We start from the raw sequence: 26,233 nt of genomic DNA on the forward strand, positions 1-26,233 counted from the left end.
AAGACTGAGGATGGGGGGAGGGATAGCTCAGTGGTTTGAGCATTAGCTTGCTAAACCCAGGGTTGTGAGTTCAATCCCTGAGGGGGCCATTTGGGGCAAAAATTGGGGATTGGTCCTGCTTTGAGCAGGGGGTTGGACTAGATGATCTCCTGAGGTCCCTTCCAACCCTGATATTCTATGATTCTATGACCTTAGGGCAGCCTCACCCTGACAGCTCAGCCCAGGAACCTCAAGAATCTCTGTTATTTGGTGCTAATTGTTTGGCGTGTGTTCTGATGTCTGTAGATAGCTGGGACTGATTGATTGATTAACAACAGTTGTGTCAGGTTTCCTGGGAGCTAGAGGTAACTCCTGCATCATGGGGCCCTTCTAAGATGCAGACTCTAGAAAAGATAATGGGATACCTTTTTGTTTCCTTTACTCTTATGTTTATATTTAGGTTGAATGGTCACACGGAAAGAGTCCCACACATGGGACCTGTGGTTTCTGACCTGTTATAAGGCACATCCTTTCCCCAAAGAGTGTTTCAAAATCCTTACCCAACCTTAAGTTAGCTCCAGGGAAATAATAGGTAGCAAATGGATTTTCCTTTTCATATTTTCATTAAAAAAGAGGGCTGATCAACTTTCTTCAGCATAGTATAGTGCTCACTCATGGCTCCATTAAATTCCAACATCTTAGTCAAATTACCTACTCTACATGTGTTTTCAAAGTGTGAAAAGGGCAGAAACATTGAATAATTGTCAGAGGTGGGTACAGTGTATCCAGTGTCTGTCCAGGACGTAGTGTATTTGGTGCGTGATCTCAGTACACTCAGCATTTGTCCAGGATGGGATTTCATTTTCTGTTTGGGGTTTGGTCCCCTGTGTCCATTTGTTAACACTGTCCATTTCTGATTCAGTGGCATGATGCTATGTTGCTACCTTTATCTCTGCTGTCTTTTTCCTTTCCTCTGGGGCAGGAGTGGCTCAATGGGGGCAGAATGTCCAGGTATAGGAGGAGGTCAGAGAATGTGATGTTTATCTCTGACATTTTGTTTCCCTGGGATAGGAGTTGCTTGATAGGTTGGGATCTTAGGACAGATAGCTATCTCTACTGTCTCTTTTCTTTTCTCTAGAGTTATACACAGCTTTTCCTCATTATTTTTAGTGGAATACATACTTGCTTCCATACACTGGCCTAAATCGAGTTGCTGTGATGTTACTGAGATGTTATTGTCTCTTAAAATGGCATAAGGAAGTAGTCAGACAAAAACAGGAACTTTGGATTTCTTATAGCAGAGAACCAGGCATTGGGCAGTAAAAGGCTTATTTATACTACATATACATCAAGCATACCACACCACCAAGTCAAGAGCCACAGTTACAATATGGTTGTTCCCTGACCTTGTTGCAACATAGCTGTGAAGACCATAACCATGTTAAGATTATAGCTCAATTACAAAAGATGAGAAATTAAGGATAAGATTCCATCCACACCACAATTATAACTAGATCCCCAGACTTGGTTGCCTTTGTACCGTCAGATTGACAGAGCCAGAAGAGTACCCAGAAGTTACCTATTACAGGACAGGCCCAACAAAGAAAATAACAGAACGCCACTAGCCATCACCTTCAGCCCCCAACGAAAACCTCTCCAATGCATCATCAAGGATCTACAACCTATCCTGAAGGACGACTCATCACTCTCACAGATCTTGGGAGACAGGCCAGTCCTTGCTTATAGACAGCCCCCCAACCTGAAGCAAATACTCACCAGTAACCACACAGCAAAACCACTAACCCAGGAACCTATCCTTGCAACAAAGCCCGTTGCCAACTGTGTTCACATATCTATTCAGGGGACACCATCATAGGGCCTAATCACATCAGCCACACTATCAGAGGCTCGTTCACCTGCACATCTACCAATGTGATATACGCCATCATGTGCCAGCAATGCCCCTCTGCCATGTACGTTGGCCAAACTAGACAGTCTCTATGTAAAAGAATAAATGGACACAAATCAGACATCAAGAATTATAACATTCAAAAACCAGTCAGCGAACACTTCAATCTCTTTGGTCACTCGATTACAGACCTAAAAGTGGCAATTCTTCAACAAAAAAACTTCAAAAACAGACTCCAATGAGAGACTGCTGAATTGGAATTAATTTGCAAACTGGATACAATTAACTTAGGCTTGAATAGAAACTGGGAGTGGATGGGTCATTACACAAAGTAAAACTATTTCCCCATGTTTATCCCCTCCCCCAACTGTTCCTCAGACAAATGGCCCACCTTGATTATCACTACAAAAGGTTCCCCCCCACCCCCGCTCTCCTGCTGGTAATAGCTCACCTTAAGTGATCACTCTGGTTACAGTTTTCATAGTAGCAGCTGTGTTAGTCTGTATTCGCAAAAAGAAAAGGAGTACTTGTGGCACCTTAGATGCATCCGATGAAGTGAGCTGTAGCTCACGAAAGCTTATGCTCTAATAAATTTGTTAGTCTCTAAGGTGCCACAAGTACTCCTTTTCTTTCTGGTTACAGTGTGTATGGTAACACCCATTGTTTCATGTTCTTTATGTATATAAATCTCCCCACGGTATTTTCCTCTGAATGCATCCGATGAAGTGAGCTGTAGCTCACGAAAGCTTATGCTCAAATAAATTTGTTAGTCACTAAGATGCCACAAGTACTCCTTTTCTTTTTGCGAATACAGACTAACACGGCTACTACTCTGAAACCTGTCATTATGCAAGGCACTGAATTTAGCCATATGGAGTGGAAATCTATCAACTTCATGAAAAAACTCATACAGATACAGACAGACATAATCTTCCTTTCCAAATGAAAACAGATGGACATCATACCAAAAGGACTGAAGGTAAAAAATCCATTACAATCTACATACCACACAGACTATGCTGACAGCTTGTGTCACACGCTCTCAAAGAAACTGTGGAACCACCTGATCAACATCCTCTACAGCAAACAGGGGAAGATTAAGAATGAGCTCTCAAAACTGGATACTCTCATAAAAAAACAACCTTCCACTCAAACTTCCTCGTGGCTGGACTTTACAAAAACTAGACAAGCCATTTACAACACATACTCTGCTTCTCTACAAAAGAAAAAGGAGACTAAACTATCTAAATATGACATGCTACAAGGGGCCACAACAGTGGTTCCCTTAACCCACCCAGCAATATTGTTAATCTATCCAACTATACTCTTAGCCCAGCAGAAGAATCTGTCCTATCTTGGGGCCTCTCCTTCTGTCTCTCCACCCCCACAAACATGATACAGTTCTGTGGTGACCTAGAATCCTATTTTCGATGCCTCTGACTCAAGGAATATTTCCAACACACCTCTGAACAACATACTAACCCACAGAGAGCTTCCTACCAAGGCTACAAAAAGAAGGATTCTGGGTGGACTCCTCCTGAAGGTCGAAACAACAGACTGGACGTCTACATAGAGTGCTTCCGCTGACATGCACAGGCTGATATTGTGGCAAAGCAGCATTACTTGCCCCATAACCTCAGTCGTGCGGAACACAATGCCATCCACAGCCTCAGAAACAACTCTGACATCATAATCAAAAAAGCTGACAAAGGAGGTGCTGTCGTCATCATGAATAGGTCGGAATATGAACAAGAGGCTGCTAGGCGGTTCTCCAACACCACTTTCTACAAGCCATTAACCTCTGATCCCACTGAGGGTTACCAAATGTTACTTTCCACTGAAATTCTTTCCACATCAGGGAGGTTGTGGGATTTGGGGGATGTTTGCCACTGATATCCTGGAATTATGATTCCCATTTTTTGTTTTTTGTGTGACTTCTCAACTCCAGCATTGTGCAAGGCTCTGCAGAGCTTGGTAATTGTCCTTTACATTTGTCTGTTACTCTGAAACTGTTGATAAAAGTCAGACAGACATAGGGTGCTGTGTGTTTGCCTGGTGTGGAGAGAGGAGTGTAACTGCAGGTGCTTGAGAAAACTAGCATTTGGAGTTTGCATTGTTGAATCAATAATTGCACAAATGCTTTCTGGTCCAAAAGCCGAAATAACTGTTCCACGTTCACTTATTCTGTTGCTTCCCACATTAGACTAGGGTTCATGTCCAGGAAGCTGAAGATTTGGGGGTGGGGGAGGAGTGTCGAGGCCTAGTTTCTAGTAAGGTTTGCTAGCCCGATTGCGTGTAAGGGGGCCCAGCAGTCTGTAGCAGGAAAGGACACAGCCAAACTGGGCAGTGGCTGATGTAGCCTCAGGCACGTGTCTGAAGGGCGCTGAGAGTTCACCACCCAATACCACGGCCCTAACCCTCTCCAGCCCTCGAGGCTGGGGTGGGGAGTGAGCCTGGGGCCAGGGCCCCAGCAGCTCGGCGGAGGCTCCAGGGCCACAAGAACTGAGGTAGGGGGAGTATCCACCTGGGCCCTCGCTCCCCTCCGCGGGGCGGCCTAGGGGTCACCCCCTTTCCGGGTGTCTCGTCTCTGCCGGGAAGGGTCCGAGAGCGCCCGGAGGAGGAAACGCGGGGCGCAGGGCAGTAGCCCGGCCGCTTCCCATCCAGCCCCCGCCGCCAGGTTATAAAACAGCCGAGGAGGGCCCGCCCCGCCCCCGCTCTGCGCGCCGGGCTCTCGCGGGGCTGGGTCAGGCCGGGCAGCGGAGGCCGCGGCGGGGACCAGGTGAGGCGAGCGCGGGATCCCCCGGAGCCCCCCCCCTCGCCCTCGCCCTCGCCCGCGGCCCGGAGAGAGCGACGCGTGAGCGGCCCCGCGCCCGCCCTCCTCTAGTCCCAGCGTGCGGGCCCTGAGCCCTCTCTCGCGGGAGACCGGCCTCACGGCCAGCGGGCTCCGGAGCGGGGCGGGGTCAGGCCCCGGCCCCGGCCTCCCGAGGTGCCTGCAGCCTCCGGCTCGCGCCCCGTGCGGTGCCCTGTCCTGGCTGAGCGGCTGTGGCCATGAGACTGACGGGGAAACTGAGGCTCCGAGAGGGGAAGGGCTTGTCCCTGGTCCTACCGTGAGGCATTGGGGGAGTCAGGAATAGAACCCCCAAGACCTGGCTCCTGTCCCCCCTCTCTCCCCGCCCCCCCCCAGTAGACTCCCCTCTCCCTCTGGTGCGTGCAGAGAGCTCACAGACATTTCCCAGGATGACAGCTTTCAGAGTAGCAGCCGTGTTCGTCTGTATTCGCAAAAAGAAAAGGAGGACTTGTGGCACCTTAGAGACTAACAAATTTATTAGAGCATAAGCTTTCGTGAGCTACAGCTCGCTTCATCGGATGCATCCTCTTATGCTCTAATAAATTTGTTAGTCTTTAAGGTGCCACAAGTCCTCCTTTTCTATTTCCCAGGATGCAACTGATGAATCCTCTTCCTAACATTGCCCCTACCGAGTTCCCTTCAACTTTTGAAACGTTCCCCTCTCCAGGGAGGGGTGCCGGGGGCATGCAGGGGATGGGCTCTGGCTAACACAGGAGGGCCTGGTTGCAAGTGTAAAAGGTATCGGCCAGTGAGTCTTGGAAGACCATTCATGCCCTGCTGCCAGCCCAGGGCTTGTGACAATCCAAAATCACTGGTGCTCCTCACACACACACTGCTTCAGATGCACTCTTCCTGCTGGGCTTGGATGGTGCCTGTGGCATTCACCGTGCCTGATTCACACTTCTGCTCTTTTCTAAACCAGGTCATATGACACCAATGGCAACAATGTGCATGGGACAGTTCTGGAAACATTCAGGCTATTGCACAGAATGAAGTCAGTGCTAACTAATCCAATTCCAATTTCAGGGCTAGAATAACAGGGTGTGCTGTGGGTCAGAACTGAGAGGCATCAGCAGACCTGAGTGGGTGATGGTGGACAGGACCAGAATAGTGGAGGTCTGCAGGAGACTGGTAGGGCTGTGTGGGCTTCCACATGGGAATAGCAGAGTGCTGGAAAGTCAGCATTGGGGTGCTATTTGGGGAAGCTTGCACAGTGCCTGCCTAACTATATTTAGCTATAGTCAGACATCAGTGACATTTATTCACAAACTAAAAATAAAATATGCTACTGTCAAAGGATGAACTTGTACTATATTTTTCATAGAGGCCCCTTGGGATCTGCCACTGAAATTTTCTATTTTGGAACCTCCCAGATCAAACTTTTTGGCCTGAGGGCCACATCCGGGTTGTTAAACTTTATGGAGGGCCAGGTAGGGAAAGCTGTGCCTCCCCAAACAGCCTAGACCCTGCTCCCTATGTGTCCCTTCCCACTTCCAGCCCCCTGACTGCCCCCCTCAGAACCACCAACCCATCCGACCCCCACCACTCCTTGTTCCTTGACCGCCCCCTCATGGGACCCCTGCCCCTAACCACCCCCCGGGACCTTACCCCCCAGCTCGCTGTCTCCTGACTGCCCCGAACCCCGTCCACACCCTGCCCCTAACCGCCTCCCAGGACTCCCCCATCCAACCCCCCTGCTCCCCATCCCCTGACTGCCCCCCCACAACCTCCGCCCCATCCCCTGTCCCCTGACTGCACCCCAGGATCCCCTGCCCCTTACCCTCCCCCTTTACCACGCTGCTCAGAGTGGCAGGAGCTCGCAGCCACACTGCCACCCTGCCTGGCAGAAGTGGTGGGCCAGAGCACAGGTGGTGTGGTGCGTCGAGGCTGTGGGGGAGGGGGAACAGCAGGGGAGGGGATGGGGTCTAGCCTCCCCAGCTGGGAGCTCAGGGGCCGGCAGAACTGTCCTGCGGGCTGTAGCTTGCCCACCTCTGTCCTAGATCAAAAGAGGAAAACTGAGTAAAAGGCTTCTCACTGTGGATTGGGAGTGGGGGAAAAGAGTTTAATTTCTTAGTATAGAGCATTAAAATAGGGGACTAAAATTGTGTTAAAAGAAAAGGAGTACTTGTGGCACCTTAGAGACTAACAAATTTATTTGAGTATAAGCTTTCGTGAGCTACAGCTCACTTCATCAGATGAAGCTCACGAAAGCTTATGCTCAAATAAATTTGTTAGTCTCTAAGGTGCCGCAAGTACTCCTTTTCTTTTTGTGAATACAGACTAACACGGCTGCTACTCTGAAACCTAAAATTGTGTTGTGTCCCAAAATCTGTATGTGCGTGTCATGGAAAAGCAGGGAGTGTCCAGCATTTTCAGTTTGCTCATCACCATAGTATCTAGGAGCTTGATTCATGGATGTCAATTTGAATAGACTGAAAAATAATTTTTGACCATGCTTGGTGGCAGAGCCTAATGAAGCCTTGTCCTCTTCAAAAAGCATTGAGCCTGACCAGGGAGATCATGTAGCAATGTGGGTGCTGTAAAGACAGTTGTGGCATTTTGTGCAGCTCAGTAGATTTCAAACTTGAGAATTCTGTAGAAACAGAGAAGATACCCCAATACTTTAGAAGCCAATCTTTTTCATGAAGGCATAAAGAGCAGTTTTTTGACCCCCATTCCCATCCCTACAACTGTGCAAGCAAAAAGCCAGTATTACAGGATGAAGGGTGGCACAGATATGTCCCACTTTTAGTCAGGGCATGTTGTGCTCCAACTTTCTGTCTTAAAGCCAGAACCAATGACAAACCCTATTATCCTTACTTTGTTTTTTTTTAGTGGGGCAGACAGAATGACCCCTGAGAACCAGTCAAAGGACAAGAAGCATGTGAGGGTGCATGAGCATCAGCCAGAGGAAGATGCAAAATCAACTGGGAAGAGGAAACGAGACCATGGAGAACTGGAGAATGAGCCGCAAGCAAAAAGATTGTTTCTGAGAAAAGCAGCCAAGCCCTCAGGGAAAATCGGTAATGTTCCCTCAGATTCTCACTCTTTCTGCCAACCAGGCCTTTATAGAATGAAGGGCGTAAACCAAACTTTCAGATATCTGGGGTGGGGAGATGTCAAGGAACCAACAGCCTGTTCAAACAAGACTTTTTGGATGGGATTATGTTTCTTGAGGGGTGGAGATATGTGAGGGCATTATTCTCAGCTACCTGTTTGGAAGCTGTACTGAGTGTGTCAGTGTGTGTGTGTGTGCATATGCATCATTTTTATGAAAGTCATTGCTTATCTCTCCTAAAACTGAGCTCAGCAGAGTGTACATCACTACTCATTGAGGAGTGATTAAGCTTTGTGGAATTTCTGAACTTCTGCTGCCTCATTTCTGAAGTAGGACAGACCAATATTGGTAACGTGTGACATTATATAATTATTCATGCTGTTCCATAATCAGAAGGTTAGTATTGCACATCATGCAGTCAAAACCAACATTTCCATCTGGAGATCATACTGTGTCCACGAGCAAGATGCTACACAGAAGTGGGAGCTTAGAGGGATGCTCTAGATAGATGGTAAATCTTTCTGCTGATCTTCTGTAAGATTGTGTCCATAGTCAGACAGACTAGGGCTAGTTCCTTTCTGCCTATAATCAGTTAATTGCACCACACTGGATTAGTATTCTTACTAGTCATCTCTCCTTTGTGTATTTTTTGGTCCAATATGTAACTTTGGGTAAAAGATGTTTCACTTTTTCCCTTTAATGGGGGAGATGCGTGAATATTAGGCCTGGCCTATGCTACACAGTTAGGTCAATATAACTTATAAGGCAGCTTATGTAGACCTGATTATATCAGTGTACACACTACAGCCTTGTCCCGCCAATATAAGTGCCCTACCACACTGACATCATAACTCCACCTCCACGAGAGTGCTAGTGCTTATGTCGGTGTAGTTAGGGCGAAACAGTGTCTGTGTGTATAGTGTGTTACTTACATCCGCCATTAGCTCTCTTGTCAATTTCATGGCTCCTGGCCCAGCTGCCTCCTGCCCCCATGGAGAGCTTCTGGCTGGGAGCCAGGGTGAGAATGGATCCTGCTCCTGGCTGGGAATCATGGGCAGCTAGACCCCACTACTTCTTCCCCTCCGCCCCGCTCCCGTCTAGGAATGGCTGTCTTGTGAATTTAAAACGGCCAGGGCTGCGTGGATCCTAGCAGGAAGCAGGCGGGGGCAGCCTGAGAAGCCGGGGCAGCTGAACCCTGTTCCCCAGGGATGAGAAGCCCCGGGCGGCTTACTCCCGGTGGGGAATGGGGAGCTGAGCGGGGGGCAGCCCGCCAGGAGCCCAGGAGTCTGTGGTGCAGCTGGGCTTCTGGCAGGGAGCTACCAGTGGAGCTGGGAAACCGGGCTTTTAGTCCCCACACTGCCCGTCTTAGGTTGGTGGAAGTGCTCCTGGTGAGGATGTGCACCACTGGCCCAAGGAGTGTAGTGTGGACATGCACCACCACAGTAATTACTGCAGGGGCTGCAAGTTGACCTAATATAGGTCAACATAAGTTTTTAGTGTAGATATACCCTTAGTCTTTCCAGTATCAAGGAAGTTGTGTAGGCTTATAATTAGAATAAGGACTCTGTGTCTCTTCATGTCCATGGGTATCACTTTGAATCCTATAATATGCTTATGGGATCTCATAATATCTGTATGGTGGCACCTCTGAAGACGACATCTTTACTATATTTCATAAGCTCCAGTTCGTTTGGAGTATGACTAAAGGTTGAAGCAGGCACTAATATGAGCAGTGGAAATTGAAGCAAAACATCTTGTTTAGAGGAATTCTGCTTATTATAGAGTTCATGGTTAGTGAACAAATCTCCTGTAGCTAATATTACCACATGACTTTCATTATAACTCCAGGTCTGATTTTTAGAATTACTAAACCTCTCCAGTTCCAATGTGCTTCAGTGAGAGTTGTATGTATGTATTCATTACCTTTGAAAATGAGGCCAATTGTGTTTTAACTTATAGCTTACATAAAATGTTTTTGAGGTTGAGCCTTTCCATTCTGTATCCCAATCTAAAAGATGAGTTTTAATTTTTACCCAGTTTGGAAAAAACCCCAGTGGGTAAATAATTTTTGATGCATAGATAATTCAAAAATTATCTAAACTTTAAAATCTGAGACTCTACATGCAACTAGTCCCCAAAGAGGAGTAATTGTGTTGACAGAATCTATTTTTTAAACAATATAAACAATTAAATGAGTTTGGTGCATGCATGGTAAAAATTTGAGTTTGAAGTTCTGTAATTGCATTATGTCGGCATGCAATACACTGCAGAGCTGATTAAAGTCATCAGTAGGTATTTTGTATTTCTATGAGGTTGAGTTTAAAATCTACTGAGCTGCAGAGAAGCTATGCAATCAAATAGCGCTACAGCTGTTTTTGCAGTAGCCCATGTCCCTTCCTGAGCTTTCTGGTCAGGCTCAGCTGGGAGAAAGCTCAGTGTTGTTGTGAAGTGGATGGAGCTTCATTAGGTTCTGCCAGAGAGCATCCCCAGAAGTGATTTTTCAATCCATAAGAACTTTAAAAAAAAATGTTTCTCTCTAACTAAGCAAAGACTATGTCCCCAAGAAGGCCTCCACCTAGGCCATGCTTCAGACTTAATAACATAACCATGGCCACACTGGGTCAGACCAAAGGTGCATCCAGCCCAGTATCCTACCTTCTGACAGTGGCCAATGCCAGGTGCCCCAGAGGGAGTGAACCTAACAGGTAATGATCAAGTGATCTCTCTCCTGCCATCCATTTCCACCCTCTGATGAACAGAGGCTACGGACACCATTCCTTACCCATCCTGGCTAACAGCCATTAAAGGAGTTAACCTCCATGAATTTATCCAGTTCTCTTTTAAACCCTGTTATAGACTTAACCCACTTCTGCTGTTGCTCTGCTTAAAAAAGTAAAGTTGGAATTTTCTCACAGTGGGAGTACTGTTTTATGGGATTTCATTCTTCCCAAACTCAAAAATGTGTGAAGATCAAATTTCTTAAAAAATAAATCTATATCTATAGATGTACTTCCTGACAGGACCCAAGCCTGGAAAAATGCCTCCCTTCACTTCAGGCAGTGAAAATCTTTGAGTGTTAAGAATCTGTAAAAATGTGAAGTTAGAATGGAAATGCTCTTACACCTATAACTAAAGCAGGTATGATGAGCACCTGCTGTAATCATGTACGAAAGTGTGTGTGTGTGTGTGTGTGTTAACTTCTTAATTTCCAGACTTCAGTGTTTCATAAAATAAGGATATTTTTGTTATATATAATACTAATAATATATATAATACTCTCTTTATTTCTCTTCTCCTGTTTTGTATTAATATGGATCCTTACATGAAAATAAGATTTTTGTTTCTTAAGAGATTCATCTGCTCTTCTGCTTCTCCATCTGACGCCTGGATCCACTGGGATGTTGCAGTCCGTTGCTGTGGGGATGATTAGGTCACACATGTGGGGTTGATCAGATTCTCTTTTCACATAGATGTCCCGGATGATTAAACCTGAAGCACTAGCAAAATACAGAAAACATGCTGTGTTGCTCAGCAGAATTCTTCCTGAACAGAAAGGTTTTCAGGCTATTCTATGAGGTGCCAACAGGTCTTTTATCAAAAACAAAACACACAGAGCCATAGGCAGGCTGTGTGAATGACAGCACAAACGGGTGGAATATTCTTATTCAGGTGTAGGGGAAGTGGTTTGGAATTCACAATTTGGGAATTTTCAGTTGTAACTGTTAAATTTCGCTCAGTTATCTGCTGATCCCAGGTCTGATCTCTCCCCTGCCACTGTGGTTGAGATGCTGATCCCAGGAGTTCCTCTCTCCCTTTTTCCTACTTCCTAGGTCTTGTTTTCAGGCTCTGTGTGTCCTTGCCATATCAGGGTTATGTGTATAGCCTCTAGAAGCTCAGGCGAGCCATTCCCTGTAAAATTACTATAGCCCTCTCCTTTCCTTTGCTCTGGGATGAATCTTTAACAAGGAGAGATGTATTGAGAGGAAACCAGCCAGATGGTTTGTCAGGTTATGGGATGGATTGTGCTTTGCAGGAGGCTACTTCCCCTTACACTCATAGGAACTGCTTGAGGTCCTTTCTCTTGTGGCTAGAGATCACTTCTGGATTCAGCACCAAATACAGCCATCCTCCCTAGTACAGTGTAATGAATGAACATGATGTGCATTGGCTTGTCTGTCAGTAAGTTTCCCTGTTTTGCTGTCTGGCAGGCTGGGCTGAAGGTGGTTCTATGTTCAGAAACACAGGGGTGCTCTTCCATCAGGTGGAGAGGCAGTGCAGCATCATCCACTACATCTACCAGAACATGCTGGGTGGCTCTATCCGAGCACAGCTCAGGCAGGTGAGGGTGTCTGCTTCTCATTCTACTGGACAGCTGAGCTCCCAGCAGAGTTTCCCTTAAAAATGACAATGAAAGCGTAAACGCACATGAGGGAGCTTAAAAGGACCAGGGGTCCACTCCTGTCCAGGGCTCATGGTTTCCATGCCTTTAAAATGACTAAAATTCTTACAGTAACGTGCTGATAGTCTGATTTGCCATCACATTTCTCCCCTTAGTCCATGCAAAATGCAACTGCTGAGATCATTTTCCTTGTTCATCAGTGACACATCAGTCCCCCCCCTTTGAATCCCTCTACTAATTCTCTGTTCCCCTGCATTAAAGGTAAGCTTGTTCTATCAGTTGATGCCCGGCACAATATTGCTTCCACTTACTTATGTGACATAGACCTATATCATGTTGCCCCCACCTGCTCCACTCTGCTAATAATGCCAGTCTCAATGTCCATTTGTTAACTTCTTTCACAGTAATTGCTACCCCTTTTCCCATGTTTCCTCAGGGTATGTAATACCTTCCCTGAACTGGTTTTCCAAACCATAATTCTCCACTCATTCAATCCTTCTTTAAGGATTAACTTTTCCTGTAATGTCCACAAAGAGTAAATCAACCAGGATAGGTTTATTTTCTAGGTCATTTATGTGTTTTATATTTTTGATTTAAAAATTCACCCAGTCTGTACACTTGCTTTAGCTAAGTAACCACATGATTTTGTCACTGTCTTGGCTTCCCTGCCCAACCCCATTTCTGTTAGCTTTTTGTCTTATTATGTCATGTGGATTGTAAGCACTTTGGAAGAAGGACAGTGTCTTTATGTCTCTGGATGAAGCATAACATTTCTGGGTGTTCAGTAAATACATAACAGGAGGAACTGTTGGTTGTTGAGTCTGTTCCTGTGAGGAAAGCATGTCCAGCTGCCATGTTAGTGTGATGATACCAGTTATCCTCCCCTCTTAGCCAGCCCAGAGGGCTTGGTTCAGCTCCCTTTACAGATCTAGAGAGTGTTTTTTCCCACTGCTTTGTCACTGGGGGGTTGAGTATTTGTGGCTTGGGTATATTTGTTTGGAGTGGCCTGTCTTTCTTGGGGCTTTGTGTTCCCATCTATTGCCCAGCTAAGTCCAAAGCAGGAAGCAGCATCTTGATGTGAACACTCTAATACAGGAGTAACTGTTCACCCTGTTAAAAGGATAGCAGCCAAGGACCATTCAGATCAGGAAAGAAATCTGCACTACCCCATCACTACCAGATTGACTTGTGTTTATGGTGCAAGATGGGGCAGACAACAACCCTATAGATCTGCCCATTTGGCTGTAAACTCCACTGTGAGAGTGAAGAAAGCTGGGCTGAGTTTCTCCCTGATATTCCCGGGGAGAAGCCTGGCTTTGCTAACTCCCTGGGAAGCGTGTGTAGAGGGGTGTGCATACAAAGTCTGTCAGTGTTTTTGGAGAGATTCAGAGACCTATTTCCAGCTCTGTGGAGATCCTAGTCTCTCATTTTCTTTTTAATAGTGTCTCCAGCTTCCCTTTGTGCGTTCTCTTACTTCATACCGCCTCTTCCGAACAGCGAGTCCCTTTGACAGGAGAGTGACATGTCTGGAGTGGCATCCAACTCACCCCAGCACTGTGGCTGTGGGGTCCAAAGGTGGAGACATCATCCTGTGGGACTATGAAGTACTGAATAAAACCTGTTTCATAAAAGGGGTAAGTCACTAAGTGTGTGGGGTGGGCAGGAGGGTAGGACTGGAACAGTGCTGAGTGCTGCAGCTCATTATTGAGGTGCAGTGTCAGAACTGTGAGGGGCCAGGACTGGAATAGCAGCAGGTACTATCCTGATCTTATAGGACTGAGATGCAGTGATGGACCTGTGTGTGAGGCTCCAGACTGGCAGTGCGGGGGTTGCAGGTCAGAACTGAGGTTTGTTTGTAGAATTTACGGTGACGTTTCCTCAGGTTATATGCTTGGGGGGAGGATGGGTTAGGGATTGGTGCAGAGAGAGGGTTCATTTATTCTAGGCTTGAATCTCCCCCTCTTCACCTTCTTGTTCTGTGTCAGATGAGGAAGCACCTTTTTGAGTGGAAGGAAGGAAAATCCCTTCTGGTGAAGTCAAGGAGTGATGTAGAATGACTTCCTGTGACTTTGAATGGTTTGCATGCCCATCCCATTCCATTGGTACACACCAATTCCAATCCCAATTCCGTGTGGGCTCATAGTCTTCACATCAGCATCTGTGGCTCTTTAGCTTAACAAATGAATACAGATTGGAAGGAGGATGATCATCCTCTGAAGACTCCTAGGTCCCATTCCTGGTTGCCTTTTTTGTGTAGCATGTGACAGCCAGGGATCACATTGCCCTGGAACTGCAGGAATTGTAATCTTCTCCCCGGTCAGGTCGCCTGCTCAGCCAGGGCATGACTTGTAGAGATGAAGGTTGCCTTTGTCTCTTGAGAGGCCAAGGCTTGTGTCACTGTTGATGTTGGGGACACAGTGATGAGTACAAATTTGCAGAAGGGACTTTCCTCCTTCCCTATCACTTAGTGATTTTTCTTTTTTGTTCATCCCCTTCATTGTAGATGGGAGCTGGAGGGGCCATCACAGGAATGAAGTTTAACCCTTTTAATCCTAGTCAGCTGTACACATCATCAATTGCTGGCACTACCACCCTGCAGGATTTTACTGGCAATACACTCCGGGTCTTCACCAGCACCGAGGACTGGGAGTAAGAAACACAGCAATTTTGTCGGCTTTTGCCTCCTGCTGGCAGTGGCGGCACAGGGAGGGGGAGCTTTACTTGTTTCTGAAACATGAGAGCTGACCTCTCTGCTCCCCTCCACATCGACCTCCTCTCAATTCCAGAATCTGTGTCTTTTGAAAGCCTGCCTCTCTTGTTTTTCCTATTTAGGGTGTAGGAGGAGGGGAGAGAATACTGACTTTTTGGTTGCCCCTAAAGGAGGGATTCTTCTTCCCCTCTTACTCCTTCCTGTTATTTTTGGAGGGCACCAATAGAATTCCTCAATTTTGTGCCTTTACATGGCTGTGTCTCATGGTGACCTTCTAACCTCTGAGCTGTTAGCAGTGCTGCGTCCATTGGCCACAGGGTCTCCATAGAGCCTGAGGAGTTCGTGCAGTACTCCTGCAAGCCCTGTTGGCTTAGAAAGTCAGAGGATAGTCCTAGAAATGAGCCCGTAGCATCAGCATGCCAGTTCCACTTTGCCATCTTTGTTTTCTTTCCCTGCCTGCCTCCTGCCAGTAGCATGTTTCCCAGCTAGTTTCCAAAGTGTCTACTCCAGCTGCAGTCCTTCCTGGGGAAGAGGGCAAAACCAAACTGGAGAGGTCCATTGAGATAGTTGGGTGCTGCCATGCTGGAGATCCAGGTTTAGTGTTCAGGTGACTCCCTGGATCAGCAGGGGCCTGGAGGAAAAGACATGCTCTGTCCTTGAGATAACAGAGCCTCACTTCCTCCTGTAATATTTGCTGCTGATCAAGATGTGGACAGCTAGGTCTGAAGGGGAGGCCTATCCAGTTTCCATTGGTTTTAGGTAGGTCCGGGGTCTTGTTTTTTTCAGGGGCTTCTTGAAAGTCAGTATTGAGGTTAAGGCCTTGGTACAAAGTGACTGTGTGAGAAGTAGGTGAAATGCACTGCCTGTCAGAGGGTTTTGTGTTTCCCAGCTGGCCCCTTCTCTTTTCTCTCTCTGTTGGTGTGTGAGGATTCCACCTGTTGGCTCAGTAGAGACAGGCTGGGGATGGTTCCTGGGATAGGATTCCTCTGCCTTCCTTGCCATGCAATCAGCAGTGGGGATTTCTCCCTGAACAGTTCTTTTCCTGCCTGCTGGCACCTTGGGAAAGACCAAACGTGACACACTGGAAGCCGCTGCAGGGACTCTGTGGAAGAAGACCCTACAGAAAGAATGTGGTGCAGGTTGTGTTTGGGGTTTTGTATGTTTCTGCATGGAATGTTGCTTGTGTTCTTGCCCTTCCAGGCCTGGTGATAGTTCAAGTTGTGATTACCACAGCCACATCCTGTAGTCTGAGCTAGAGAAAACTGTGCTGCTGGAGGGGACTTGGCTTTGTTTTGGAAGACAGTAGACCCTGCAAGCCCAAAACATTTGTACTCTCTGGCTATGTCTACACTGTCAGGGGATTGATGCTGTTGCGATCAATGCACCGGGGGTCAATTTAGTGGGTCTAGTGAAGACCTGCTAAATCGACAGCAGAGCGTTCTCCAGTCGACTCCAGTACGCCACTGGAAACAAGAGAAGTAAGGTAAGCCTACAGGAGAGCATCTCCCGTTGACCCAGCACGGCGTAGACACCGCATTAAGTCGATCTAAGCTACGTCAACTCTAGCTACGTTATTCACGTAGCTGGAGTAGCATAATTTAGGTTGGCTCACCGCGGTAGTGTAGACATAGCCTCAGTTTAGTAACAGACTTGATCAGATGTGGCTCTTTAGTGCCACTCTTGTTGGGAAACAGACTCCATGAACTTGGTGTATCTCAGCTATGGAATGAGGGGTTCACTTCCAGGTTGTTGGCATTCTGCCATGTCCCTCCCTTCCCCAGTAACATTGGTGCCCCTTCCCTTTGTCTGTGTGTTCCAGAAAGGGCCAGGAGACTCTCTTGGAGGCATGAAGTTCAGCCCATTTGAGGCAGTGAAGCTTTATGTGGCATCAGGGGATGGCACCCTTAGTCTGCAGCATCTGGAAGGCAAAGCGGCGCAGGTGATCTCCCGCACGCCAGGCTGTGGCCATGAGTACCATGATGTTTGGTGAGGAGGGGCAGGCAGGGTTGTGCCTCTGCTCCATGCTATTTATACTGTAGTTCCTCTTCTTCTCTTTGATGTCACCTTCCTTTGCTAGGACTAGGACAGATTCTTACTATTTGCTAGTGCTGTCAGTGAGCTCAGAGTTGTGTGACAGGGGCAGGCAGGTGGTCCTGCTCCAAGGATTTGGCAAGCTCAGGGCAATTAGACTCCTGCTGTTCCAGTGCATGATGGGTAATATAGTTTTTGGCATCTTTTGGACAGCAGCAGCACTGGGAGTGTACTTTTCCTTTAAAAGGGTGCAGGTGAGAAAAGCAAGGTGCTAGACAGTCAGGCCAGTGTTCTCCTGTTGGCCATGAACTGGGCTAAGCTTATAGGGCAGCTTAGCTTAAACCAAATAACATTTATGCAGAAACATATGTAATCCTATTGTGATAACTCTGTTACCCCTTTGGAGGTGGGGGTTGGGTCTTCAGGCTTGCCACCCTGACTCCAGGGCTTTGAATTCTAGTGTGAACATCCCCTGCAGGGCAAAGCTTTGCAAAGAAGTTCCTGGATGTCAGAGAATTCTCCCTTCTCCCCACTCAGTATAGTTTGGGTTGGGGCACTATGCCACCAAAAGCCTGGATTTGATTTAGTTCCTGGAGTGGTGTACTGGGGGAGCTTTAGACCTGAAATTTTCCAATCTAGAGTCTGTAGCAACTCCCTGCAGCTTCTTCACCCCTGTGTGGGGAAAGCTCATTTTAAGTCCATTTCTGCACATTGTGTAAATGTCTCAGGTGTGGTCCTGATCTTTCCCAAGCTGTCTCTGTATACAGGTGGCAAGTGGCCATTCAGCCTCATCTACGTCCTACTGCCCCAGCATGTTTTCGCTATCTAAAGCTTACTTGGCAAATAAATCACAAGTGATGTCACATCAGTCACCAACCCAAAGCTACCTTGGTGGACTCTGCCCCTGGACTGATGATTGAAGTCCCACTCCACCACATGGGAGACCCAGTTCTGAGTCTGTTGCAGTTCTTCTCTGTAGAGAGGCAGGGACAGGCTGTACTCAGGGTTCCCCTCCCAATACCTGGCTGCAGGAATTGGTGCTGATCTATGTATCTTTTCCTCTAGTTTCTGGTACTGCAGTGTTGATGTGTCTGCAAGCTGCCGGACCGTGGTGACAGGCGATAACGTGGGTAATGTGGTCCTGCTCAGCACTGGTGGTGAAGAGGTTTGTATGGCTCCTCTCATCTTCCCTGCCTCACACTCTCCCCTTTCCAGGGACCCCGATGGTTTGTTTGTTCTTTGCCCATGTCTTTCTTGGAGGCAGGGTCCCTAGAAGGAGGAGCATGCATCCTTAACCTCAAGGGATGTAAGTCCACCCAGTATCTGCCAGGTTGCTGCCCTGAGGGCAACGGAAGTGATTTCAAGTTAAGGTCCACATCATGGGATCTGCCTGCATTGAGAGTGTCAGATTACTTAGGAGAGCAGAAATTGTGACATCCTGAAGGAGTCATTTCCCCCTAGCAATGAAAACGTTCCAAAAACCTCTTTGGAAAAATGGGAGTGTCATGGGGGGGAGGGGGGGAGGGGGAGGGTGATCTGACAACCACTTTCTCCCCAGGGCTACTCACAAGCAGGATCAAAGTCCTGGGCATTCCCAACTCCAAATCCCAACCTCAGCAAAGGCCAGGAGAAGAACAGAAACTGCACCATTTCCATCCTGTCCAAGGGGGCAGAGTGTTAGCACCAGGACTGGAAACAGAAAAGAGAGCTGCCTAGGAGAGGGTGGACCTGGAATTTCTTAAAAAGTGGGCCCTGCCAATCAAGAGCCACCTCTTCGCTGCTGCTTTATTGTAATCAATCCTAAGTCATCACTTCTGTTGCTCTCAGGGGTAACAGTGCTGGGCAATTCCCACCCCAGGAGCTGTAGGCAGGTGGGCCATGTTAACCAGTGGGCCAAGTCACTAGCTGTGCACTCCAAATAAAGCCCAAATACTAGAGTTTAGCTTTTTGCCCTTTCCTCAGGGCATGTTTATTAATACATAGAAGATGCAAAAATGTTCATAATACAAAATTCTCTGTAATGGAGACCTTTCAGACCTTCTGTTGTTGGGAGGGACACATTCCCCTCCTCCTCCCCCCCCGGTAGCCCTTTCCTGTCTACTGTGGAGAGAGATACACTTGGGCTTCTCTAACCTCTGGTCTCTTCTGTCTGTTGTCCCTGCCCAAGATGCAGGAAGCCTTCCTGTAGGTCACACGTTTGCTTCTAGTCATGTGCCCTACAACTACAGCTATCAGTATTAAAGGCCCCAAGGACTGTAAGAGCTGCCCTGTGTTTATACCCTCAAGGCCGAGTGCCTTGTTGCATGCCTAATAAATTCCTTGGGAGTAGATTAATCTCCAGCCCCAGTAATGTCCCCACAATGGAAACCTTTTTGTGGTGAAACTGGCAAAGGGACCAGGAGAAGATCTTGGGCCTTAGCAACTGTCTCAAAGAGAGAGGGTCAGACCAATGGCTCATCTAGCTCAGTATTTTGTCTTCCGACAGTGGCCAATGCCAGGTGCTTCAGAGGGAATGAACAGAACAGGTCATTATCAAGTGATCCATCCCTTGTTGTCTCTTCTCAGTTTCTGGCAAATAGAGGCTAGGGACACTTCAGAGCATGGTTTGCATCCCTGACCATCCTGACTAATAGCCATCGATGGACCTATCCTCCATGAACTTATCTAGTTATTTTTTGAACCCTGTTATAGCTTGGCCTTCATAACATCCTCTGGCAAAGAGTTCCACAGGTTAACTGTGCATTGTGTGAAGAAATACTTCCTTTTGTTTGTTTTAAACCTGCTGCCTATTAATTTCATTTGGTGACCCCTAGTTCTTGTGTTATGAGAAGGAGTAAATAACACTTCCTTACTTTCTCTACACCAGCCACGATTTTATAGACCTCTATCATTTCCCCCTTAGTCGTCTCTTTTCCAAGCTGACAAGTCCCAGTGTTATTAATCTCTCCTCATATGGAAGCTGTTCCATACCCCTTATCATTTTTGTTGCCCTTTTCTGTACCTTTTCCAATTCCAATATATCTTTTTTGAGATGGGGTGACCAGATCTGCACACAGTATTCAAGACATGGGCATACTGTGGATTTATAGAGAGGCAATATGATATTTTCTGTCTTATTACCTATCCCTTTCTTAATAAGTCCCAACATTCTGTTTGCTTTTTTGACTGCCGCTGCACATTGAGCGGATGTTTTCAGAGAACTATCCACAATGTCTCTTAGTTCTCTTTCTTGAGTAGTAACAGCTAATTTAGAGCCCATCGTTTTGTATGTATAGTTGGGATTATGTTTTCAATGTGCATTACTTTGCATTTATCAACATTGACTTTCATTTGCCATTTTGTTGCCCAGTCACCCAGTTTTGTGAGATCCCTTTGTATCTCTTCACAGTCTGCTTTGGATTTAACTATCTTGAATAATTCTATATCATCTTCAAATTTTGCCACCTCACTGTGTATCCCTTTTTCCAGATAATTTATGAATATGTTGAACAGTACTGGTCCCAGTACAGATCCCTGTGGGACACCACTATTTATCTCTCCATTCTGAAAACTGACCATTTGTTCCTACCCTTTGTTTTCTATCTTTTAACCAGTTACTGATCCATGAGAGGACCCTGCCCTCTTATCCCATGACTGCTTACTTTGTTTAAGAGCCTTTGGTGAGGGACCTTGTCTAAGGCTTTCTGAAGTTTGTGTATGTCAGAAACTGCAAGTACTGCCTCATATAGATGAGTCTGAGCTCTGTGCTTTGGGGTTTGCAGCGCTGGCTGTAGCCAGACTGCACCTGCACTAGGGTCAAGGCTTGCAGTTCTAACAAGCTCTACTACCTGCACCAAAACCTTTGGATAAATGGGATGGTACAATATGCAAGTTAAGGAGTGCTCAGAGCTCCACTGTCTAAATCCCTCAGGCGCTCTGTACCAGAGCAGTGTTGGAAAGTTCTTTATGGGGCATGTATTGCACCTGCTTGCTGTGTAGCTGTCGCACACATCTCACCTTCTGTTTCCCTCCGCTGCAGATTTGGAAGCTGAAATTACATAAGAAGAAAGTGACTCATGTGGAATTTAACTCGCGCTGCGATTGGCTCCTGGCTACAGCTTCTGTGGACCAGACAGTCAAAATCTGGGACCTGAGAAACATCAAAGACAAGTCAAGTTTCCTGCATGTGCTGCCTCATGACAAACCTGTCAATGCTGGTAGGTCAGTGAGGTAGGACTCTCTCTCTTTCTCTGCCCACCAATCTACCTATCTATTCTGTGTTTCTGTCTGTTCCTTTTTGTCTTTTGTGACCTGTGCCTGTGTCCATCATGCTTGGGTTTTCTGTGCCCCACTTTCCCTCCCACAAATGTGTATCAATCCTGTTTCTTTCATGTCCTTCAGGGTGTGTCTATCAAAAGATGAAATCATTCTGGAGCAAGCCTGAGTTTGATCAGTTTTAAATTGTTCAGTTTTTAAATTCAAACACTGACGTAAACTTTATCTGAAATTCCTGAACGAAAGTATTGGTGTCACCCATAAGACCTCATTGGCTTCTGGTTAATTCATCTTGAACTATTGCTGATGATAGAGGGATACTTATAGATTCCAAGGCCAGAAGGGACCACTGTGATAATCTAGTCTGACCTCTTATCTAACACAGGCCATAGAACTTCCTAGAGCAGAACTTTTAGAAAAACATCCGGTTGTGATTTAAAAATTGCCAATGATGGAGAATCTACCATGACCCTCAGTCACTTGTTCCAATAGTTAATTATCCTCACTGTAAAAAAATGTATGCCTTATTCCCAGTCTGAATTTGTCTAGCTTCAACATCCAGCCGTTGGATTGGGTTATGCCTTTCTCTGCTAGATTGAAGAGCCCATTATCAAATATTTGTTCCTCATGTAGGTACTTATAGACTGTAATAAAGTCACCATTTAATCTTCTCTTTAAGATAAACTGATTGAGGTCCTTGAGTATATCATTTAAGATATGGCTTCTAATCTTTAAATATACTCATGGCTCTTCTCTGAATCCATTCTAATGTAATTTAAATGTACTGTCCTCCTGTTTAATAAAGTATCTGTTCTCAGTGGCTCAATCCTCTGCAATTCCTGGGGAGCTGCCCTTGAGAGCTTAATGTGAAAACACTGAAGTTTTCTGGGGATAGAGTGTGGAATTTGTTGAGGCAGATACTCCTGATCATCTCGTGCTGAAGTTCCTTTGGTAGAAACAGGGACTAGGAATCAAGATTCCTTTGGTTCTATTCTCGACATTGGAGGGATGGGGTCTAGCAGGGCAATAATAGTTAGAACTGCTGCGTTCTGTTTCCAGTTCTTTCACTGGTTTACTATGTGACTTTGAGTGAGTTCCTTTCCCACTTATTTCAGAGTAGCAGCCATGTTAGTCTGTATTCGCAAAAAGAAAAGGAGTACTTGTGGCACCTTAGAGACTAACACGTTTGTTAGTCTCTAAGGTGCCACAAGTACTCCTTTTCATTCTTCCCACTTATTGTCTTTTTCCCACATCTGTAAAATGGGGATGATCATACTTCCCTGGCACCCAGGGATTGTAAACTTCAGTTTAATATTTGTAAAGAACTTTGAGTTCCTGGGAAGAAAGGGGCTAGCGAAGGACAGAGTCTTGTTCCTTAGGGCACGTGGCTCTTTTAAAATAACTATTTAGAAAGTTGTAACGCGCTTACAAATTAGGGGCATGTGTTGTTTAGCTCTTCTTTGTCTATGGCCGCAGGATTGTGATCTTCTGTATGCTTTATTGCCCTTTTCTCAGCTTATTTCAGCCCAACGGATGGTGCTAAGCTCCTGACCACAGACCAGCATAGTGAGATCCGAGTCTATTCCTCTTCAGATTGGACCAAACCACAGCATCTGATCCCACATCCGCATCGGCAGTTCCAGCACCTCACACCTATCAAGGTGAGGTAGAAAAATGCAGTCTGATCTCACAGCAGATGCCAGTAACAAGTTGGAAAAAGCTTTGGTACAATTTCTTTTCAGATAGGGCACTGCAGTGGGATAGCTCACAATGCTGGAGTCACAGCTCTTTCTGATTCATATCAGTCTTTAGCTGTGTTCCTCTGGAGTTATTTATCACTATCCATCTGCTTTATGTCTAGGCGACGTGGCACCCTCGTTATGACCTCATTGTGGCTGGTCGCTATCCAGACCCTAAGTTCCCAGGATACACAGTGGATGAGCTGCGAACTGTTGATATATTTGATGGAAACACTGGGGAGATGGTGTGCCAGCTCCATGACCCAAATGCATCTGGCATTATCTCGGTGAGTTTAGGCACTGGAGTTGAAAGGGCCATGGTGCCCTTAACTATAGCCAAGACCTGAGTATCAGGGAGATCATGCAATAGGAACAAGACCCAGAATCTCCTAACACAGGCTCATATTCATACCAGGAGGAGGCATCCTGGCAAGGTGCGGTACAGGGAACAGTCTGTATACTGACCATGGGAAAGAGTGCCTCAGAGAGGTTGGCTGTAATGACTAATATGTGTGAAAAGCTTCTTGGGAGGGAAAGTCTCCTGAGAGTGAATCCAGGGTGGAGATGTGAGGAGTCACCTGGGTTGCTGCTTCTCCATCTGTTAGCTGGTCTTTTCCTGGCCATGTGCATCAGAGTCTCTGTGAAATACAGTCATGCCCCAGAGAAGAAGTAATGTCTCTTAGCATGTTGCCAGCTCTCACGTCGGCTGCTCCCCCCATCCCACCCACCAGCAGCTTCTGAGCAGAAAGTGACATTCCAGTCACAGTAGCACACTGAGCTCCCACAGGGCTGACTCCCCAGCCGGATCAGACTGAAGAGAAACTGAGCAGAGCAGGAAGACTGGACCTGATTCTCCTCAAATTTATACCAGAGTTACACTGATTACTCTGTTGACTTCAGTGGAACTACCCCGATTTACACCATGATTGGAGGATCCAGCCTGCTGACTTTCAACATGCGGCAAAGAGGGGTTGTAAAGCCATGCTGGCCAGCCCCCTGACACCTGCAGCTCTTAGCAGTGGGGGTGTAGTGTCATGCCAGCCAAGGGCAGCTGACCTATGCAGAACAGTTCCATGTTCAGCTGTGGGCCTTTTTGTAATATACTTTAGGGAATGTTCTAGTTCCCAAATTGTTTGATAGTGTTACATAAGCATTGAGGCTGATAGTCTGTCAATATGTTTATATTTGCAGCTCAATAAGTTTAACCCTATGGGAGATACACTGGCCTCTGGTATGGGTAAGTAGGCTTCTGACTCTCTGTCCTTATTTTATTATTGAGGCAGTTGGACAGTATGGGGTTCTGGTCTCAAAAAAGGGTAGATTGGCTTCTCCAGACAGACATATGTTGAATGTGATGTACTCGTGAGTTCTAAATCTAGTTCTGACATTGATCTCACCAAGGCTGAGTTTCATCCTCTGTAAAATAGGTTAATACCCTACCCTCTTATCTCCAAACCCCAGTGTCCTCAGGATTAATCCTGGTTTGTAAAGCGTTTTGAAAACATCCACTAAAATGTGCAGTGTGATTAGCTTCAAGGGAAAGCAGCCTCCCTAGGAGGAGAGGGTGCTGCTGCCATCTATTGGCTGTATGGTAATACTGCAAGAAGTGAGATGAAAAAAGTTCCTGCCCTTTGCCCTCTACTGCTGGTCTCACTGGCTTTTGCCTGACTTCTTTTGGGTTATGCACTTGTACATACTTTATATCCAAAGAGGCCCTGCTGTTCTTGGGCTCCCTAGGATCTGGGGAAGCTGGCCATATTGGAGTCTGATTTGATCTGATTGCAGAATCTTTGGTAGAACTTTTCTTTCCATGGAAGTTGTGGGGCAAGAGAATTAACTGATCATGCCCCTTAATTGCTGGCTACTGCTCAAAAAGTTTCCATGACCATATGGCTAATAGGTACATGATTCCTACAATAGGACTATGTGGAGGCAATGTCAGGAAGAAATGGTTTACACCATCCTTAGTGACTGGCTAGAAAAATACTACTTGCTTTTGTTGGGCAGTGGCTGAATTTTGTATTTAATTGGTATAAACAGTGATTCCCCCATTAGAAACTATGTTTGCAGCAGAATTTCCAAGTGTTAAATTTTTTCCTCACAGGCTTTAACATTCTGATCTGGAGCCGGGAAGAGATGGTGACCAAGAAACAGGAGCATCTCTTGAAAGCTATGACAGAGCAGGGAATTGGAAGCCGGAGCTTGTCCAGGCATGGGCTGCAGAAGCAGTCAAACCCACGGGCAAGCAAACTCAAAACCAAGTTGCTTGCTCTGGAACTAGAGGGGACTAAAACAAAGGGCAAAGATCCCAAATCACAGGGCAGGAAGCGGAAGGATCTTGAGGATTGAGCAAACACCTCTAGGCTTTCTAGATCATTCTGGACAAAGCCAGTCCTGGCACAGTGGGCGACATCTACCCTGAGAGGCACCAGCCTTCTGCTTTGTCCTTCCTTGCTGGGTAGGAAGTTGCTGCTTGTACTTTCCGCTTTCCCCACTAGAGGGTGGTGGTATTGTCAGCTCCTCCTCCTGTGTGGGTGATACATTTTATCAAGCACTATGGGAGCCTGCATGTCAGCATGCCCTGTGCTGGCATCCATTTAATGGGACCACAAAAAGCAGCATTATGCTTATGCGTGATTCTTGTTCTTTAATTATCTGTGTAATGGGATATGAGGTTAATGTGGCAGCAGCCAGGGCTGAGCTGGGCTGCTGCTGTAGTTTATATCTTCAGAGCTTTAGTCTCTTTCCTGCAGTGCACCAGCCAGCCCTGTTTTCAGTCTTGTACCCCAGTGTGGGATAGGTGTTCCCAAAGTGGAACCTGAGGACTGTCTTCCAAATACCCCTTCTCATATAGCTACATCTCAGGTCTGCTGTTAACCTACAAGTTTTTATGTTTGAAAGTTAGCTTGTTTACAGCACTGCCTGGGGCATAGGTGGAGTATATGCCCTCCCCAAAACTGCTGTCTGGGGCCATGGCTCAGGCCCTGGTGAGAGGCTTTGTTAATTTCATGGTGTTTATAATATTCAACTGTTAATAAAGTTTTGTACAGAACAAGCTTTCTTCCTTGGGAGAGTGGCCACCTCAGGGGGTTTTATGAATGGCCTGTTGTGAGGGGCTCAAAAGCCCCCCCAGCAGGAGTTGATAGACTGCTGGGGGGGTATATGTGTTAATGTTGCTCCTACAAAGGGCTTTTGTGAAATTAGATGAATTCAGTTACAAACTGAAGTATCTGCTTTTTGCAGGGTAGCAGGAGCCAAAAATAATATGAGGAGAAGCATAAAACATATGGAAATGACCTTTGCTCT

General features: G+C 46.4%; 1 protein-coding gene across 11 annotated transcripts; it reads left to right on the forward strand.

The window, feature by feature from the left end:
- Positions 1-279: 279 nt before the first annotated feature.
- DDB2 (damage specific DNA binding protein 2) lies at positions 280-25,979 on the forward strand. Of its 11 annotated transcripts, none has more exons than XM_043515782.1 (11): positions 280-391; positions 7,570-7,759; positions 12,003-12,133; positions 13,636-13,827; positions 16,723-16,889; positions 18,000-18,099; positions 20,953-21,130; positions 22,704-22,849; positions 23,050-23,214; positions 24,119-24,164; positions 25,032-25,979. In XM_043515782.1, exons 2-11 carry the CDS (start codon positions 7,585-7,587, stop codon positions 25,274-25,276), a joined length of 1,545 nt encoding a protein of 514 aa, XP_043371717.1. In that variant the 5' UTR covers positions 280-391; positions 7,570-7,584; the 3' UTR covers positions 25,277-25,979. The 11 variants fall into 11 exon arrangements, with proteins under 11 accessions (XP_043371717.1, XP_038263227.1, XP_038263223.1 ...); XM_038407299.2 differs by lacking the exons at positions 280-391; positions 16,723-16,889 and adding exons at positions 4,523-4,667; positions 14,697-14,842 and having other exon boundaries at positions 7,572-7,759; XM_038407295.2 differs by lacking the exon at positions 280-391 and adding an exon at positions 4,523-4,667 and having other exon boundaries at positions 7,572-7,759.
- The last annotated feature ends 254 nt before the right edge of the window (positions 25,980-26,233 follow it).

Source organism: Dermochelys coriacea, chromosome 6 (assembly GCF_009764565.3).
Source record: "Dermochelys coriacea isolate rDerCor1 chromosome 6, rDerCor1.pri.v4, whole genome shotgun sequence".
Taxonomy (NCBI): domain Eukaryota; kingdom Metazoa; phylum Chordata; order Testudines; family Dermochelyidae; genus Dermochelys; species Dermochelys coriacea.